The sequence below is a fragment of the Furipterus horrens genome, unplaced genomic scaffold, assembly GCF_987537825.1.
Source record: "Furipterus horrens unplaced genomic scaffold, mFurHor1.1.pri manual_scaffold_11, whole genome shotgun sequence".
Taxonomy (NCBI): Eukaryota; Metazoa; Chordata; class Mammalia; order Chiroptera; family Furipteridae; genus Furipterus; species Furipterus horrens.
In genome coordinates, this window is record NW_028327181.1 from 86,009,338 (window position 1) to 86,030,087 (window position 20,750).

At 39.3% G+C, this 20,750-nt stretch overlaps 1 protein-coding gene across 3 annotated transcripts in view; it reads right to left on the minus strand.

Annotated features, from left to right (window-relative positions):
- Positions 1–20,264, minus strand: part of ACACA (acetyl-CoA carboxylase alpha) — a 199,167-nt gene extending 178,903 nt beyond the window's left edge. For all 3 annotated transcript variants that reach the window (XM_090290711.1, XM_090290710.1, XM_090290712.1), the window contains exons 1-3: positions 20,016–20,264; positions 5,574–5,706; positions 2,263–2,401 (exon numbers count right to left, since the gene is read on the minus strand). In XM_090290711.1, the coding sequence (XP_090146837.1) occupies positions 2,263–2,401; positions 5,574–5,706; positions 20,016–20,242 (499 nt within the window). In that variant the 5' untranslated portion in view covers positions 20,243–20,264. The remainder of the gene's footprint in view (positions 1–2,262; positions 2,402–5,573; positions 5,707–20,015) is intronic.
- Between the last annotated feature and the right edge of the window lie 486 nt (positions 20,265–20,750).

The following is a 20,750-nucleotide window of genomic DNA, read 5'->3' on the forward strand; positions in this document are numbered from 1 at the left end:
ACCTTGCTGTTCTTGATAGATTATCTACTTGATGGTACTAGTATCTGCGTTGTCTCCCAAATTAGAAACACAACAATAATCATTAACTCTTCCCTCAACCACCAAATCTTATCAATTTTACCTCCTAAATCTCCCTAAACCATCCCTTTCTTCTCTGTTCTCAGCCTTGTCATATTCTCTAGTACGGCCTTCCACAAACGGATCTTCCAAGATGCTACCTGAATCATCTATGTAAGTATTCGTGTTTTTTAAAATGTACCTATCTTTTAGAGATACATACTAAAATATTGACAGATAAAAGCAAGTCTAGGATTTACTTCAGAACTTGTGTGTGGAAGAGGAAGGAGGTAAACGTACAGATGAAACAAGGTTGGTTGTGGTTGGTAATTGTTGATGCTGGATGACAGGTAGATGGAAAGCGGTTCATTATACTCTTCCACTTTTGAATCATTAAAAACAACTAATTAATTTAAAATGCAAATCTTGCAATGTTCAACATGTATGCAGGCACACATGCACACACATACACACGCCTAAAAAGATAGTCTATGCTCTTGAGGATAAAAAACAAGGCCCTCTTTGACAAATACTAGATCACATCTTTTTCTTTACCAAACTACTTATAATTCCCAGGAAACTACTGTGTCACACCTTCAAGCATTTGCATACACTGTTCTTTCTGCCTGAAACTCTTTCGGCTTCTCCCTAATTGTTTCATTCATTCTTACTGTTTTGGATAGGTGTACATAACCTCTTTAGAAAGCTTCCCCTTAGCCCTGACCCCAAGAGCAGGGCAGAGTTAAGATGTCTCACCTCTGGGTTCTCAGAGTACCCTGTACATATTGCTATTATAGCAAGGTATTGAAATTATTTGTTTGCTAGAGCAACATCACATTTTATCCAACTGTAAGTTCATTGAATGAATAAATGAATTAACAGAAGCACCAGGTAAAAACAGAAGGAGAAAAAGAAATAATGAAAGGTAGTTTACATTTATTATAGACAATTTCAACTTTACCAAAAAATGTCCGATGGACTAGACATTATGATCATTCTTTTACAGATTTAAAAATTGTGGTTCAGAGACGTTAAAGGGCAATCTAAATGATTTTACATGATAATATCTGCTTTCCAATAAATTGGTGCCTTTTCTGTTTCTAAATAAGATAACATAATAACCCTTACTCTTCATGCAGTCTTAACATCATTGTCTCAAGAGAGAACATATACAAACCAAAACAGGTTTTAAAAGACAGCTATTTAAATAGCTAATGTTATCTGTGGGTACTCTACCTTAGAGATTATGCTTTAGTGATAAAAAGTATGGAGAGGAAAGCCACAGCCTCTCAGTTCTCAGCTATCCCAACAGTCCTTATCTATAACTCTCAGCTGCAGGACATACTGAAAAGAGAGAATATGCAGAAGAGCTTACAGAGTGAAACCCACTTGGGTACTAAGAGGCCTCTCCCTCAGGAAAAGGGGAAAGAATTCACTCTAGCTCATAAGGGAAATAGCATTTCCTTCCAAACCTTTCCACTTACACATGCTAAAGTATGTGGTTTAGCAAATACTTGACACTTGAAAGGCATACATCTGAAAAACCAATTAACACATTCATTAAATCTCTACCTATTTTTATTTAGAACACAGGAGTCTGCGTTGAGGTTAAATATAGCACAATCACTTGTATATGCCATTATTAAAACTTCTTAAAATTTTTTAATTTATTGATTTGAGAGAGAGACACTGGTTTGTTGTTCCACTTATTTATGCATTCATTGATTGATTCTTGTGTGTGCCCTGACTGCCCAGGGATTGAACCCACAACCTTGGTGTATTGGAACAATGTCTAACCAACTGAGCTACTAGGCCAGGGCTATTATTAATACTTTTTAAAAGAGAAATCCTTTTAAAAGGATTTCACTGGAAAGCCTTCGGTTTGGGAATCCCCCTAAGTTACTATTCTCCATTGAAGGCTGAGCTACTCGATGTTTTATGCTCAAGAGTGATGCTTTCTTTTTTTAAAACAATTTTTATTTATTTATTTGTTTGTTTTTAGAGAGAGGGGAAAGCAGAAAGAGAGGGAGAGAAACATCACTGTGTGGTTGCCTCTCACCCGCAACTGGGGACCTGACGTGCAACCTAGTCATGTACCTGACTGGGAATCGAACCAGCAACACTTGGCTTGCAGGCCGACGCTCAATCCACTGAGCCACAGCAGCCAGGGCCAAGAGCAATGCTTTCATAATGGAAGTAACTCACCTGCATTGGCTTTAAGGTCCTCAGGTGTGACCATGACCACAAATCGGATTGCACGTTCATTTCGAAACATCTCATAAGACCACCGACGGATAGACCGCATGCATTTCACTGCTGCAATGCCGTTGTTGGCAATAAGGACCTGGGAAAGTGGGGGGATGGGAATTGGAGCAAAAAGTAGAAAAGGCAAGCAATGATCAAGGAAAAGAAGAGACAATTTTTCTAGATCTATCTTTCTCTAAAAAGCCACATTTTCAAAAGGAATTTGTATTGCTAGACTCGTCGGCAGCCGTCCGTCTCGAGAGACGATGGCGTAGCTTCTTGAGAGTCTATCTGCACCGCCGAGAATGGCTGTGCAGTCCGACTCGGGAGTGACAATCCCTGCCGCACTTGGTACAGGTGAAGGCAGATGGCTGTTGTTGCTGCTGCTGACGCTGCTTCCGCCTCGATCTTTTCTGGGCCGCCTCCTCGTTGCGCGCAGCCTCCGCGCGCGACGTACCTTGCCTGACCGCGAGCCTCCAGGCTAGGCGGTCGTCTGCTTGAACTTCCCATGTGTTGAGATTGATGGAGCATTGTGTCATGTCCTTTTTGCAGATGTCTTTGAACCGCAGTTTTGGGCGCCCTGTCATCCTCTTGCCTTCTGCTAGCTCGCCGTAGAGGAGGTCTTTGGGGATACGGCCTGCATCCATTCTTTTGACATGGCCGAGCCACCTGAGGCGTCTCTCGCTAAGAACTGCATGCAAACTGCTCATATTGGCTCGCTTCAGCACCTCGGTGTTGGGGACCTTATCCTGCCAGGAGACATGCAGGACGCGTCGCAGGCACCTCATGTGGAAGCTGTTGAGTTTCCTTTCGTGCCTTGCGTAGGTGGTCCACGTCTCGCTGCCATAGAGGAGAGTGCTGAGTACGCAGGCTTGGTAGATGCGCAGTCTGGTTTTCTCAGTGAGGCTGGAATTGTTCCACGCTCGCCGGTTCAGTCTGGCCATAACTGTGGCTGCCCTGGCGATTCTCCGGTTGACCTCCAAGTCAACTGACAGAGAGCTCGAGATGGTGGACCCGAGGTAAGTGAAGTCGTTGACAACCTCCAGGGTGTATCCGTCGATGGTGATGCATGGGGGAGTCCCCGTGCCTTGAGCCATAACATTCGTCTTCGTCAGGCTGATGGCTAGTCCGAACTCCTTGCATGCGTGGGAAAGGCAAGTGACTAGCTGCTGGAGTCCCTCTTCGGAGTGTGATGTCAAAGCTGCGTCGTCGGCGAAGAGCATCTCACGGATGAGCACCTCTTTGACTTTGGTCTTGGCTCGTAGACGGGCCAGGTTGTAGAGCTTGCCATCGGATCTGGTGTGAATGAAGACACCCTCGCTGCAGTCCTTAAAGGCGTATTGGAGGAGCATGGAGAAGAAGATTCCGAACAGCGTAGGCGCGAGGACGCAGCCCTGCTTTACTCCGCTGCTGACTGGGAAGGCCTCAGAGGTTGCGCCGTTGTAGGACACCGTGCTGTGCATGTTGTCGTGAAAGGACATGACCACAGCAAGCAGATGTGGTGGACAGCCAATCTTCCGTAGCAAGCTGAAGAGTCCGCTTCGACTGACCAGATCAAACGCCTTCGTGAGGTCAATAAAGGCGAGGTAGAGTGGTTTATGCTGCTCGTGACACTTCTCCTGCAGCTGGCGTAGGGAGAAGATCATGTCCACTGTTGATCGGCCAGCTCTGAAGCCACACTGGGACTCTGGGTAGACGCGGGAAGCAAGGGTCTGCAGGCGGGCAAGAGCGACCCGGGCGAATACTTTGCCGACGACGCTGAGGAGAGAGATGCCCCGGTAGTTGTTGCAGTCGCTGCGGTCTCCTTTGTTCTTGTACATGGTGATAATGTTGGCGTCTCTCATATCCTGGGGGATGTAACCCTCCTTCCAGCAGAGACAGAGTAGATGGTGGAGCGGCTGTAGCAGGACTGGTTTCCCGCTCTTTAGGATTTCTGGAGGGATTCCGTCGCTTCCTGGTGCTTTCCCGCAAGCAAGGCGGTCGATGGCTTTGCCGAGCTCTGCCGCAGTAGGTGGGGTGTCTAGCTCCTCCATGACTGGTAGGTCTGGGATGGCGTTAAGAGCAGTGTCTGTTACGGTGTTCTTCGTTGCGTACAGCTCGAGGTAGTGCTCGGTCCACCGCCGCATTTGCTGTTCCTGGTCATATTGCTAGACTAGGCAGCTAGGAACTAGGTCCCACATGATCAAGGGATACTTAAAATGTTAACTAAGGAAATAATTTAATACATGCCCACTCAACTTTACTCCTTTCTAACTTCATTTCTTGAAGAAAAAAAGCACAATTACTCAAATCTTGTGAGTTTTTGCATTATACTACCATACTAACTCCTGGGGACCAAAAGAAGACAAACTTCACAGAGATGATGTATTATCAAATAAGGAATTCAGGAAGACTAACAGCACACTGTTCTCCATTGTAGTAAAACAAGGCACAGAACCCTGAACAGGTCTAAGAATGCTGACACCAACCACCACCTCCAAAATGCTGAACCAAAATGCCTCAGAATTGTAGACACTGTCTCCTAAGGAACAGTCACAAGGAAAAGCAGAAAAATCAATGACTCTGAGACTACTCTGTAAACTAACCTTTCATCTCTTTACCTGTCTTGCAATCATGCCTCTAAGGATAACACAGGCTAGCAATACTTTCAGGAGCAGGAATGTAGGTCCCCATCCTTTAATCTTTTAATCACTGTAAACTATTTCAGCTAAGTCATCCTCTCAGAGCTCTGCTATGGTTTAGGTAAAAGTGACACAGAATTATTCATAACGTTTAATAATACTTTAACTCTCGTCAAGTACTTCATGTGGCATATTCCCTCTAAACTTTTCAAATACTTGGTGGAAGCCAGTAAGTCACAGTGTATCAAACTGTTTAAACTTTCTGTTCTGAAACTCTCTACTTCCTTAGCTCTAAATCCAATTCCATAACATTATCTCCTCATCACCAACCCACAAGCTAATCAATTCCTCAGAGCCTCTCAAGAGAGTCAGTGAAGCCCAACACTGTAAAACCACAAGATCTTTTAAAAGGAACCTTATGAGCATTGCTTCATCATCTTAATTAGCTGTGACTAAATTATCTGTGGTTAATACATATCACAGAAAATAGTAAAATTACGTAATAGGATGCTAGGGAGGTAGAAAGAATAATTTCACATAAAGAGGAAAGGTTTCTGAAAGTCTAAATATCAGTTTTGAGCAAATCTAGACAATAAATCTAAGTATTAATCTCATGTACTTTGGAAAGTAATTTAGCAGGTTACAACTTACCTTCTCAATCACTTTATTCCCCCCAAAACGAGTAACAAATTCTGCTGGAGAAGCTACAGTGAAATCTCTCTGTGAATCTATTTTCTTACGGTCTCGACCTTGCTTTACTAGATGCAAGCCAGACATGCTGGACCTATGAAAATAGAGAAACAAGGAAAAGTCTATCAACAGGATTTCTTCACCCCATCTACCTCCCCTGGAGACCTGCTTTTCACTGCCATACTATAAAAGCACTTCCAGCTGCACCCCTGTATAGACTGCATGCTGGCAGACCACACTTTTTAAAGAAAAGAGAGGTGGGAAATGATGTTTGCTTGCAGAACTTTAAAAAAGAAAAAACAAAAAACAAAAACTGTTCCTATATAACAATAAAAAATAATATTAAGATATAGACAAAGGCTGGAATGAAATGAGATGGTATAAGTAATAGATTCAGCTGTTAAAGGTGAACACACAATCAGCAAGGCTCTGTTTGGATCATGATTCTGGCATACGGATGACCTTCACCTCTGTATCTCTACCCTCCATCTTTCTTATTAGCTATTAACTGCCTCCTAATGTTTTACTTATGTATCCCATAGGTATTTCAAAATCAGTAATTCCAAAACCAAATTCTTTACAATGCAGCATAGCATACCATATTTAATTGATTTTAAGATGCCCCACTCTATTTTTAATTTTTAAAAAAATCTCTGAAATTGTCTTGTAACTTAGAACTGATTGTATGGTTTATTTAATTCACAGTATTATTTTTTTCCCAGTGGTACAGACCATACTGGTGCCTCTAACAATCAATGGTGTTTTAGATTAGATGAAATATAGTTGTTGAAACAGCACAGACCTGGGTTTAAATCACAGATCTGTCCACTTAATAGCTCCAAGGAGCTTTAGCAAATAACTGAACCTTGCTCAGCTTCAGTTTTCTCTTTGTAAAATATGCATCATATTCACTGTTCTAGATATTTACCTATTGTCTCTCAGCTCTGAGCCCACTCTTCTATGCTCTGCTCTGTGAAAATAGGGCTAAGCCTCTGTCAGTGGGAAGGCAGAGGGGTAAAAAAAGAGACTCATTTTGTGTTTTCCAGCAATTATCAGCATTGCTCCACAGTAAAAGAGAGTTAACTGTAGCTTCTAGCATCTTCTGACGTCCCTGGGAGGAGTCCTGATGCGCCCCCTTAGAGGTGCCAGGAGCAGCAGGTTGCGGCTCCTTGGCAGACAGTACCCCCTGTCGTGCTCACTCATCTCTGGGCTACGCTGCCTGGGCCTGCCAATCACCAGTCAGGCCAGATGTCCTCCTCAGGATCTGAGCACCAGCTCCTCAGAGCTCACTCTCAGTGGTCCAAGCACCAACCCTCTAAGCTCCTACTTCTTCCTTTTTGTCCTCCCAGGCCGAGGGGTGGTAACTGCTTTCTATAGGTATTAACTCTGGGTTACCCCAGCACCTGTTTTTTGTTCTTTTATTCTTCTAATACTCAAGTAACCAATTCTCACTATTGAATGCCCTGTTTATTATAATACCTAATGCAGTTTTCCTTTCCTCTGAATGGGTGTTTTGAGGATTAAATGAGGTAATAGACATAAGTGAAGTCTTTTGTACAGTTTAATGGACAGCTATTTTCTTATCTTTTCTTCCTTTCTCCTACACTCTTAACCTTGACACTGCAGTAATTTAACTTTTCAAAGTAAAAGAGCATGATTAGCCCTGGCTGGTGTGGCTCAGTGGATTAAGCACCAGCCTGTAAACGAAAAGGCTGCTGGTTCAATTCCCAGTCAGGGCACATGCCTGGGTTGTGGGGCAGGTCCCCAGTTAGGGCATGGGAGAGGCAACCAATTAATGTCTCTCTCACACATTGATGTTTCTTCCCATCTCTTTAAAATAAACAATTTTTTTTTAAAGAGTGTGATTAAAATGATCCTACAAAGAAAATATCACGTCCAGCCCTGATCAATGCAGCTCAGTTGGCTGGGCATTGTCCCACAAGCAGAAGGTTGCCAGTTTGATTCCCAGTCAGAGCACATGCCTGGTTGCAGGTTTGGTCCCCAGTTGGGGCATATATGAGAGGCAGCTGATCAATGTTTCTCTCTCACATTGATTATATATCCCCCTATCTTTCTCCCTCCCTTCCCCTCTCTCAAAAATAAATAAAATATTTTTTAAAAAAGTAAAGGAAGAAGAGAATATCAGGTCCAGATGGTTTTAAAAGACAAGTTCTATTAAACTCTCCAGGGCAGTAGTCTACCAGACTTCCAGACCACAGAAAAAGAAGTAAAACTCCCCAGCTAGAGTAACACTGATGCCAAAATCAGACAAAGGTGTTACATGAAAGTCAAAGTCCAGGTCCATTTCATTCATGACTACAAACGCAAAATTCTTAAACAAAATAATCTACATAGTACGGTATTAGTATGAGGATGAGCACATATTAGTAAAAAATATGTTACTCCATGACCAACTAGAGTTTGTCCCAGGTATACAAAGATAGTTTAATTTTAGAAAATCCATAAAATGTAAAAAAAACTGTGTTAGATTTACTAACAAATGCAATAAAATGGAAAATATTAGAGACATTAGGATTGCAAAGAAGAAACTGTAATTATTTGGAAATGATATGATTGATATGATCATTTACATAGAAAACACATTAGATTCTGCAGACAAAGAGATAAAAGGCCTTAGTCAAGTGTCTAGATATACAATTAATACACAAGTAGTCCAAATATATTATATACAGGATACTATATAGATTATAAAATTAAAAACAAATCATAAAGTTAAAAACAACTAAAATACACATACTTTTAAGAGCTACATTAAAAATGTATGAAGAGGAAAACAAAAGAATGTAATGAATATGTGATTTAACAAATTGATTATCTGGATGGGAGAGGCAGGGAGAGGGTCAAGAAGAGACAATATAGTTAAATGTAGGTGATAGTCAAGGATCTACCTTTGCTTTAAGGTGGTGGGTTTCAAATTCTTTCTACATTATTATTTTTTTAAATAACTAAATAACCAAATAAATAAATAATAGTGGGCCACACATGGACCAATGAGTGTGTCATGAACCAATGATTATATAATTCTATACACCTAAAGTTAAACACACACACACACACACACACACACACATACACACATACACACACTTCTCAAAGATCAGCTTTCAGTTATTCAGGGAGAGAAGGAAGAAACAGAGAAGATATAATCCTAGATCTGCTTGAGTATAAGACAAAAAGGGAAGCCAAGTCTATACTGATAAAATTAAGGCGGAGAAGGAACTGTTCATAATATTTATTTAATAGTTTAGAAATAGAATGGATATCAAACTGTTCACCTCTCGCCTACCTTTTCTTGGGATGCTATTAAAGAATGCTATCATCTAAAAGGATGGAGTAAGCCAAGAAGAAAGAAGACAAGGCATGCAAGAAACAGAGGCTCCAGCACAGATGATTGCTCAGACTGGAAGACAGAGTCGCTGCTGCAGGGGGATGCACTCTTGGGAAAAAATGGACAGATCACCCGTTGTATGTAACCACAGAAAAACAAAATAAAACTCTGTGTGTGTGTGTGTCTAATATATATAAAAATATATGGGTATGTTTTCTTTATATGTGTACATACATGTTTGTTTTACATATATAAAATAAAACAATGTTACATGTATGTTTTATATACACATATAAATCATTCTGATTATATATATATATATAATCAGTTGCTTTTTACTTATTTGACTCTCAGTGAAGTTTCAGTTGGTTTTCCCTCAAAAGGGTGGAATAGGTCAAATGAAAATGAAAAAGGGAAGAATGATTGTTCTAAAGACCAATTTTACCAACTCAGTGTTTTTTGTATGTTTTCTATTTTTGCCAAAATCCAGTTTAATTTTCATGAAATTTTTTTCAAAAAAATCTTCTCAAGATTGCAAAAACAAGCAAGCAAACAAAGACAATTATAGAGGGACCCTTAGGTACTGTTACCAAGCAAATCATTCGGGTCTTCTACATCAGTCCTCTGCTGAAGAGGAACAGACCTGCAAGATGCCTGAAGAAGGCCAAGAGGGCCTGACTCACTTCCTCCTCGGCCTGAATTCTCAGCAGGAAGAAGGAAGATGCTAGGGCAAGTGAGCCTGGCACCCCTAACAACTCCAGTCTGGCTACACAATGTCATGTGCCAGAACAATTGCAACAGGAACAGGTACCTTTCCTAGCCCCCAGAGACACATTCTAAAAAAGTTTTAAACTACTTTCAACAGGGATGCTACATACTACACAGAAGCGGTATCTACCTTCACAATCGTTGAAGATACTTTACTCTTGAAAAACCAGCCAAAGCCAGTGAGCAAATTTGACACAGACTGAGATCCCTTAGCAAAATAACAGCACAGCAAGATCTGCACAGGGGTGCTTGTTTTCAACATAACTACGATCATCACACATGGGCTCAGGTATCTTTGGTTCAAATTCTGAGTGTTAAAAAAAGGCTGAGAAATCCAGAATCAAATATGAGAACTTTTATTAATTTCTTTTAAAAAAGTTTCTTAGAGATACAAAAAATTATCAAGTTCCCGTAAATTCCAGGGCTTAACTGTAATGCCTTACTGTTTTTAAAGGTATACGTTGCCTAAATACGGCACCCTAAAACTTACCTTTGCAGCATGTAATATCTCATCTCCTTATTTTCCTCTGCAGAACCCTCCATATCACGATGGCAAAGGAATGGAAGCTTTTTCTTCAGATTTCAGCCTTGTAAACACAAGCCGCAGCTCGTCCTCCTGTTGCAGGTGCTTAAAACCCAGGAGGACAAGAGATACTGTGCCTTCTGCCTACTTCTTGGCCCTGCTTCAGTCAGACTAGAGTATTCCTGCTGGCCTCAAACTACAGTCTTTTTTGTCCACTTTGTCCCCAATTTCCACATTTCCCCACCTTTCCTCCTTTTTTGAAATATCACCCTACACTTGGCTAGTACCCAGAATTAGCTGATTTCCCAAGAGGATTGAGAGGAGAGGGGGAGAAATATACAAGCTTGTATAGCTAGGAAATACATCTCAATACTCCGCATTAGCCGCAGCAAACGTGTTTCAACAAGGGTCACTTTCTTCTGACAGTCACCAGAGAAAAGCTCCACAGCCTCTCCTGGCTGCCAGGAGCACATGACAGGGAGGGCCAGGGCAAAAAAGAAGACCAAGTTTACAAGGACAACTGAGCCAAGAAAATAATGGGGTCAGGAAATCCAGAGGGAGGAAGACGGCACAGCCTAGGTAAGTAATTTCTGAGATCCAATCAAAACAAGTAATACTGAATATCCAACTGCAAAAACGGGGAAAGCAGGTCAGGTGGTAAAAACAAAACACACACACACACACACAAAACACAAAGGACAAAACATGCCACTAAGAGGGAACTTGTATAGAGTGGAAGCCACAATTCTAATCAGAATAGTGATAAACACACACACACACACCCCTTTTAAAAACAATGAAATCTAACATTTTATTCACTAAAACTTGAGAATAAGAATGAAGCTAGTACAAATAGGATATAGAGATGTGGATAAAATCCTTGAAAGAAAAAAGCAGCCCAGACAAATATTTCAGACGCAGAGGTCTAACCCAATTTAAGCAGGGAAGAAAAACCCTGCCTGGAAAGGCTACTGGGACACATCTATTTCTATGAAAACAAATTTGCCACAGATGGACAGATAATTTAAGTAAATAAGTAGTGGCTGCATGTTAAACAACAACATAGTCTGTTTTAGCTTTTAATTAAGTAGAAGCTAGTGATATTGCTGCCTTGTAACAGGAAAAAAAGACTCACAGCTAGAATTTATAGAATCACAATGCCCCGACACAAGAACTCAGGAATGGTATAATTCACCAGAGTCATATATAACCTGAATTATGCACAACAGAAAAATTCCCCCCCAAATGCTGAGTAGAAATAGTTAATAATCTGATGCCAACTATGCTGAGAATCTATCAACGTTCTAGAAAACCCCTCCAAAACAGAAGTACACAAATGGCCTGGAGCGCAGATAGAAGATGAACAGTGAAACTGAAGATAAAATGATTAAGACAAACCTCAATCTTCGGCCATTAAGGTGACCCAAGTTGAAAAGATTAACTTAGGACACGCAGCAGGACCACCAGCCGTAACAGAAAATGGGTGTCTTGGGCTATTTTCTGGTCCATACCACTTTGTATCATTCCTTCTGTACTACACCAACATCTGACAAAGTTAGTCAAGTTTAGTTTTTCCTTTAAAGAACTAATCTGATGCAGAGGCTCCCTCCTATCTTTATGTCTCTTCAGAATAACATGTCTCAAAATAGAGTACTGAGACCTTTGTTCAGAACAATTACAGTGGCCACAGATGTAGAAGGAGCTCAGTTTTACACACATCTGTCTCCAGATATATAGGCAGTTCCCGAAAGAGAATCCCTGTCAATTTATTATATAAACCGAACATTCAAAAACCAAATACAGCATTGAATACAGAAAAAAGCAGGCTATTCTGCACTCGATTATAACAGAAAAATATACCAAAAGAGGCACACTCAGTAATAGAGCTTGTGCTTTCTTTCACCAAAGGGCTCTTTCTAAAACAACTAAACACTAACACAGCACACCCAGATCCAAAAACAAAGCTAGAGTTTCTAATCTTTCACGGATGCTGCTCACAATCCTTCTGTAATATTAGAACACCAGAAATAAAAAGCCACACATTCATTTCTCCAAATTCAAAGCAACCCCATTTTAATCTACCATACACAAAGTGTCCAAAGTAGACACATACCTGGCACAAAGTCCAACTAGAAGCCCACACTGATCCCAGCATTGTAACATGCCAAGCACCAAGGATGACGTAGCAGTTTATCCGTCAGACAGTGATGCATTGGCTGGCTTGATTGCAATGCAGTCTGAGTTATACTGCAGCACACACTGTAAGGGATTGTTTTACACGGGGCTTTTCCGAGCAGAGAAATCTTGAATCAAGGGTGTACTTCTTTTGAAGATCAACTGGCCATATATAAAGATATGTTTAGTTGTGGACTCTAAATTCTGATCCACTGATGTGTGTGCCGATCCTTGCAGCAATGCCACACGGCCTTGATAACTAGGTTTTGAAATCAAGGAGTATAACTCTTCCAATTTTTCTCTCCTTTTCTGAAATTGTCTTGCCTATTCTAAATCTTTTGGGTTTGCATGTAAAGTTTAGGATCAACTTACCAAGTCCTAGAAAGAAAAATAAAAGCCTGCTGATTTTTAAATGGACTGTGAATTTATAGATCAATTTAGTGAAAATGGCCAGCTAGACACTATTGAGTTTTCCTAACCCTGAACATAGACTGTCTCTGTCCACTTACAGGGTGGGGCAAAGGTAAGTTTACAGTTGTTCATATGGAAAATAGTACAATAATTAATAAAAAATACAAGAATAAGTTCTGTTTGGCATACTCACAACTATAAACCTATTTTTGACCCGCCCTATATTTAGCTCTTTAATTTCATTCAGCAATGTCCTATAATTTTCAATGTATAAGTCCTACACTATTTTGTTAAATTTATTCCTAAGTATTTTATACTCTTTGATGCCATTGTGAATAAAATTAATTTCATCATTTGCTTGTTCATTGCTACCTAGGGTGTAGAAATACAACTGATTTTTCTATATGGATCTTATAGCCACTGAACACATTTTTAAAACATTTTAATAACTTTATTGAGCTATAATTCACATACTATTTATTTCAGCCATTTAAAGTATAGAATCCAATAGTTTTTATTATAGTCACATAGTTTTGAACCATCATCACAATTGGTTTTAGAACATTTCATTGCCCTAAAAAGAAACCCCACACCCAGTAGGAGTCACTCCCCATTTCTCCCAAACTCCTCCCCAGTCCTAGGCAAGAACTAATCTATCTTCTGTCTTTATAGATTTGCCTATTCTGAATATTTCATGTAAATGAAATTATATACTACGTGGTCTTTTATAACTGCCTTCTTTTACTTAGCATGAAGTTTTCAGTGTTGCAGTATGTATCTTTATTTTTACGGCCAAATTAATTTTCCATTGTATGAACAAAACACATTTTGTTTTTCCATTCATCAGATAATGGATATTGCGTTGTTTCTACTTTGTGGCTACTGTGAATAATGTTGCTATGGATATTCACATTAACTGAGAGAGGTCAAGGGAGAGGATGTAGCATAAGAAGAGAAGAGGACTGAAGCTAAGAAGCCTTGTAGAAGATCAATAATTAAGTTTCAGATATACAGCATAGTGTTTATACAATCATATATTTTTGCTAAGTATGTCTCATGCAGTACTTACAGTATTTAATTTTTGTATTAAAAAAATCATTCACTGTTTATCTGAAATTCAAAATTAACTGGAAGTCCTATATTTTTATTTGCTAAATCTGACAACTCTAGATAAATGTACTGTGATCAGGGAAAATGTTAATATTAGGGAAAGCTGAGTGAAGGATACGCAGGAACTCTTTGTGTTATCTTTGTCAATTCTTCTAAATTATTTCAAAATAAAAAAATAAATTTAAAAATTAAGTTTGTAAAAGATTTTTAATGTCATGAGAAAATATTATGTGAAAAAAAAGCAAGAAACAGAACTTTATTTTCACTATAATATCATCTATGTATATGTATCCTTTAATGAAATTTATCCTTAATGGGTAAAAAACACTAAAAGGAAACATATGAAATATTAATAGCAGTTATCAATAAATGATTATATTCTAAATAGTTTTATTTCTTTCTTTATACTTTTTGGATCCCCGACTTTCCTATACACCTAATAATTTTTTTAAATTTAAGTAGTAAATGCAAACTTCATTTGTAAATTTATGTTAACAGGAAGAAAAAAGGGGACAATGAATGCATCACATAAAATAAACATTGTCAAGCAGCTGTCCTGGGCCCTACTTACAACATTCATAATTTCATTTCTAAAATTAGGTAGATTTACAGAATAAACTCTGAAGACTTTAATACCTACACAGACTGCTTCTGTTTTCTGACCTGAAGGAGTGAGTAGGGGATAGAAAAAAATACTGCCCTCGGCAAAAGAGTACCGAGTTGCAGATCTCATAATGACCTTGCTTGTCTACCCAACTTATGAGGCCCCATGGCAACTGGGAACCTCAGAATATCAAGGAAGGAGCATTGAGAGGAGAGTTTGGGGAGCTGTTGCAGGGAGAAAGTTCAGGGAAACTGAATGAGAAATGCTTAGAAAGTCAAAACATAAGAACACTCTTACAGGCCAACCAATAAGTAAACCCAAAATATAAACTCAAAACTAGAATAAGATTTATTAATTTCCAAAGAGATGAGCCAAAAGACAGAATAGGGAAATGAAATTTACTGTCTTCTCAATAATGTTTATTCTTGTACCAAAAGAGGGGTTCTATGAAAAGTAACCTCTCTGGGTGATCTGGTCATAAATCCTAACTGGGCAGGTCATGGTGGGTCCTCATGCCCAGACATATAACTTTTTTAGTCTAAGGTCTATCTTTGCCTTAAGCAAGCCCTGTCCACTGTTTCTGTGCATCTAGGTTAATACACTTTGAAATAAATGCAATCACCCTCAAGAAAGCACATATTCTTATTAAGGATCCTTTAATCCAATCCTCCCCAACCACCACTTCCTCCCACTCTCATGAAATCTTTCTTACTTCCCTCAATTTCAAATACATTAAAGACAAAAAAACCCAGTGAAATTGTCATTCATTGGAGAATTTCGGGTCTTGCTTCCTGGCACCTGTCCTCAGTTTTGGCTCAAATAAACTCATAAAAATTCTCTACAGGTTTGGACATTTCTTACATCAACATTTGAATTATAACACTGACAGAATATGTTTGCTGTAATCAAAAGCTTTTCAAATCTCAATTTCCAAGTTTTAAGCTCTAATTTGCAAAAGACTTAAGACGTTTTCCCAGGCAAAAATTTCTACCTCACAAAAGGACGCCTCCATAATAAATAATGACATACACTAGTATGGTGCATTTTACTTTTCCAAAAGCTTTTGCAGCTATTATTTAATTTTACCTCCATGACTAGAGTTAAATGAAATCACTTCAAACTCAGGAGTTTAAAGTGAGACACTAAAAGGAAAAGAGAGTCCTTGTTTCTTTCCAGGTCAAACACGAACATATACAGTTAACACTAAAAAGCTCTGTCCTTTATAGCTTTTGATCAAATCATATCACTACTCCTGTATCCTTAACTTCCCCCTTGACCCAATGGGAGCAGAAGCTCAAAGCCATTCCCACATTCTCTCAGTATCTCACGCCATCATCATTATTTTCTATGGATGAAAGTCTTATATGATATTTTTATGACCATGTATTTTAGGAAATATCAAAAAGTATTTTTCTTTCTAGACCAGAAAGGAGATAGGAATATGCCTCACCTTCAAGGAGCTCTTTCTGAATGAACTTAATCACTCTCTCCTTCCAAAGCAGCAACTACTTGTCTTAAACCCCAAGGACAGAAAATCTTATGTTACATTTATGTATATACAATTAACAACAATTACAGATTGTTTTCAAATTAAGTCACTAACCAAACACGCTTGCTAAGTATAAAGCGTTGGCCACTTGATATTATGAGTATACATTTTAAAAAGTTTAAGAGAAAGCTGAGATGGAGCTTCAAAGACTACAACATGAATTATAGACTTAAAAAAGGTTTAAAGAAATCATATACCGTAAGAGGTAAAAGATTCCAACTGGTCCTTGACCAGGAACTCATCATACTAGTTGACAAAACTGATTATAATCTTTGATTGATAGCGTGGGGTGATCTGGATTTAGACTGCATTGTAAGTATGCAGAACAATCTGACCTCAAGTGGCATCCCACAAGGAGCACAGAAAATGTCAATATCCACACAATTAAATGGCTCTATTATATGCCCCCAAATCATACATTAGCTATCAAAATTAATATGTCCAAAGTCTTAAATGGTCTTTCTTTTCAAATGTTCAATTAAATATTGAGGTTCAGAAATATATCAACCTAGCTGACATATCAACCCAGCTGACATATCAACCCCTACAAATAAAACTTATCTACAAATAAAAAACACAGTTGTATATTCCCACCAAGCTATAGCTTCTGTTCTGTTATTTTCAAGTGTTTCAGTCATAAAGCTTAGAAAGTGATTCATCTAGTCTTTCATTAGAAAATATGTGATGCAAGTCATCTCTATCTTTGGGAAAACCTATTTTCTAATCCAGCCTATCCTTCATTCCCACAGAATTCTCATTTAGCACCTAAAACCAAACTCTAAACTTGAGAGGCCCACTTTCATCCTAGACTATGGCAATTAATTCACTTGGTTTTAGGTAACCTCCAGTTAACATCTCTTAGGAATGTACCTGTCCCTATAATCTATATCATCTGTGAAGGATTAGGTTATTCGCTCAGGAAACTAAACCAGTCTCTACTTAACTTTGGGTTCAGAGTGAAAAGGAGTATCTGAAAGAATATACAGTACTCATTTTCATAGATGAGGAAAATGAGTCCAAAGAGGTACCACGAATTGGTGTGGTTACATACTTAATTGGTGGCAGATGTCAGAACAGAGTTCTATCCAATATCAAATAAATTTGACTCAATTTAAATTATCCCCAAGGACACCATATTCACAAGTGACTTAAGAAATGGATCAATGGAGAAACTTTGTTCTATTTTGAAACACTGGATAGCTGAGAAGTGAGTGGGAATTGGCACTGTCTCCTTTCCAGGCTGCTGACCACACTTCAATCCACAGCTCATCCACGAGCTACAAGCATGAGTTTTGCAACAGTGGGGCATGCAAACAAATTCTCAGGCGTGCATACCACTGACCACACAGTCTCTGCAATAAGAGCCACCAACTTTGAGAATGTATTGTCAATGACTCGGCAATTACAAACCACCTTGTAATAATATCATTACCGGAGTTTCCTATAATGGTATTTATCTTACCACTGCCAAACTCACAATTTCCAAATCCAACAAATGGATATTCTGGTTTCACATAGTCTCATATTAGACAAATTTCTCAAGGTGCTGTGTCTCTTTAAGGATTTAGGTTTAACCCAATCTTTCTCAACAGGACACTGACATTTTGAGAACAATTCCTGGTGGTGTGGGGTTATACAGTACAATGCAGAAGGTTTAGAATAATGGGTCCTCGGTCCTCAGGCACAGCCCCAACACATTTACAGATGATCTTGAGGGGAAGTGACCACCACCAGTATTAGCCTTCAGGTCAACAATTTTAACATAAAAATAAAGACCTGCCCCCTTTGTCTGCCACTGAATACTTCCCTCTTTTCCCAGAGATGAGCTATATAGCCATGCTCTACACTTTAGGACAGAGAAGCTGAGGATTGTGGCCTTATTCAATTTCGTTGTTGTGCGAACATTGCAGAGTTCGCTTACACTGGATGGTATAGCCTCCTACACATTTAGGCTATATGGTATAGCTTCTTGTTCCATAGGGGAGAAAAACTAATTTTCCCTTTACCCTCTGGGTTCTTGGCTGAGAAGCCCATGTAATAAAAGGCAGATTAACAGGAGAAAAACAAACAAAAGTTTAATAATATATACCTGAGAGAGACCCAGGAAAACTGAGAAATTAGCCAAAATGGCTGAAGCCACCACCTTCAAATTCTATCTTCAGCTGAAGACAAAAGATGCTGGGGGGAGTCAGTTAAGACAGGTTCCCAGAAGAAAGCATAGTAAGCCAGGGTAAAGAGGCTATGCAGATTTAAGTCTAAGAGTTTCTGGAGATGAGACCATCCCCCTCTTCCCTGTACAGAGAGGGAGAGAGACATCCTTACAAATATAAACATTTTTTACAAAGGGTGACTGCTTGGTTTTCAGAGCTTCTCCCATGTCTGCTATTTCTTAAAATTAACCAGCCTAAAATAGTCGTTTTGCCAAACAGACATATTTTGGGGCGACAAATTCTGTTCCCATACAGCTCCTAGGCCACTACGAACCTGTACAGCATGTTCCTGCACGGACGACTGTAGGCAACTGTAACACAATGGTAAGTATTTGTGTAATGCGTTGAGTCACTGGTGATAGAAATTTTTCAGCTACTTCATAATCTTACCTGCAGTCCATCATTATGTGGCATGACTGTAATACTTCATTAAGTCCTTAAAACCAATTGTGTCTGAACTAGTTAGATATAATTTAGACACTTGTATGGTCAGGGAAGCAGAGTAGAAAAGTTACAGAAATGGGGCATGTGACTTTGAATTCCAGTTTTCAGGCTATTCATCCCTAGGCAAGATCTTTCCCCCTTTAGACCACAGTTTTCTCACCTATTTAAATAAAGGAATTAGGCTAAATTATCTCTCTGGTTCATTGCAATCCTCCAAAAAGCTAAATGGAGGCGACCACTTACACTATTTCATCTTTCAGAAGCAAAGCCCCCAAAGCCGCCAGGGTAACATAAGGCAGGACATTCACGCTCAGCCAGATCCAGTACGGGCTTTTACTAGATAGAGTCTGTATCGTGAATATACCAAAAGGAGCTGAATTATTTTATGAGCCATTAACAACAGGAGCACCAAGATAACAACAACAGCAATACCCACACTAATTTATGTTTATCTAGGCTAGACCTATAATCTAAACCCTGGCTGTATATTAGAATTATCTGGAGAGCTTTAAAAGAAATTGCCCCAGCTCCAAGCCAAGCCATTAATAAATGAGTCAGAATCTGTAGGGATGGGGCTCATTTCTTAAGGCTCCCCAAACGATTTTGATGTACAGTGAAGATCAAGAACCACTCATCCAGAACCTTTAGTACAAGAAATGCAAAGCAAATGGCCAAAGGTTAGTATATCACACATGGGTTGTATAATCAAGTAGCAACAAGTGAGAATACTACAGCCTCACTATTTACTGATATTCTCAATCACATATAGAGAATTGCATTTCTAGAGAAAAAGTAAGCGCTATTAACAACCCCTTGCTCCTACCACAGCTCTTCATTGAGTACTGGCCCTTCAAGAAATAAAATATCACTTCCTGACATGATGAAGCAGTTCAAAAAAAGATTACTACAAATCTGCCCATCTTGCAAAACTCCTATCAATCATCAAGATAGTCAATGGTAGTCAAAGTAGTAAAGAAAATGAAATTCCTCAATCTAACATTCATTCTCTAGGTCCCAGTAAAAGGCCTAGTATGTAGAAAGAACCAGAAAGGTTGAGAGAACTTTTAAGAAAAGATACTTTCGAAAACTGTACTCCAGACAAAATACATCATTTTCCACTTACCTGTCAAAGCTTTAAGACCAGCGACATAGGAAAAAGTAAAGCAATCCTGGCTAAAATTATCCTTGCTCTTTTCAGGACAAACTCGGTGAAACCAACACGACAGATTAAATAAGTAAAACATTAAACTTCTCTCTCACCTCACATGCAAGGCCAAGCCATCCTGTAGGCTAGAAATCCCCAAATCTGAGAGAGTATCTGAGCTGACAGAAGCTGGTGACAGAGAACCTTCCTTCTCCTCCAGGAGGTCCAGCTTCACCAGGTTGCTGATCTCATCCTCTGAGTTATCTTCAGACACAGAACCAATTATGAATCGGGAGTGCTGGTTCAGCTCCAAAGGTTTGGCCAAGTGGGATGGCTCGTCCATTATTTCTTCAAAATGAGCTCTCAGAGCTAGGGAGAAAATGAAGAGTGAAAAAGCAGGTTATGGATAATAACCTATATCTCAGGATGGCCACAGGTGATACCTAATGCGCCACAGCTTGCACTTGGAAGCAAGGCGGGGTTTCAGAATTTGTTTCCTTGGCTATTCTACACTTCAGGGCCTTTGTTTGCTACAAGGGAGGAAAATCCAGATCGTGGTAACTCCATTTAAAAAAGTAAAACCCATTTTCTTTTCCTCAAAGAAATCTTTCTCAAGAGACATTAAGCCATTCCCAAACTCTTTATCAATTTCATGACGTTCAAGAGAAAATTAGAAACCTTTCCAGTAGGTGAAAGCTGCTTGTTTTGATATTGTAAGTTCAGTTACTAGTATTGGTGAAAATGTGTCGAGTTTGGGAAGAGTGGTGTTCATTTAAAACTTGGTGTTTCCAGTAAGCCACATAACTACCATCTGGTTCCAAACGCTGCACTATGAGAGGCTATGAATTTTA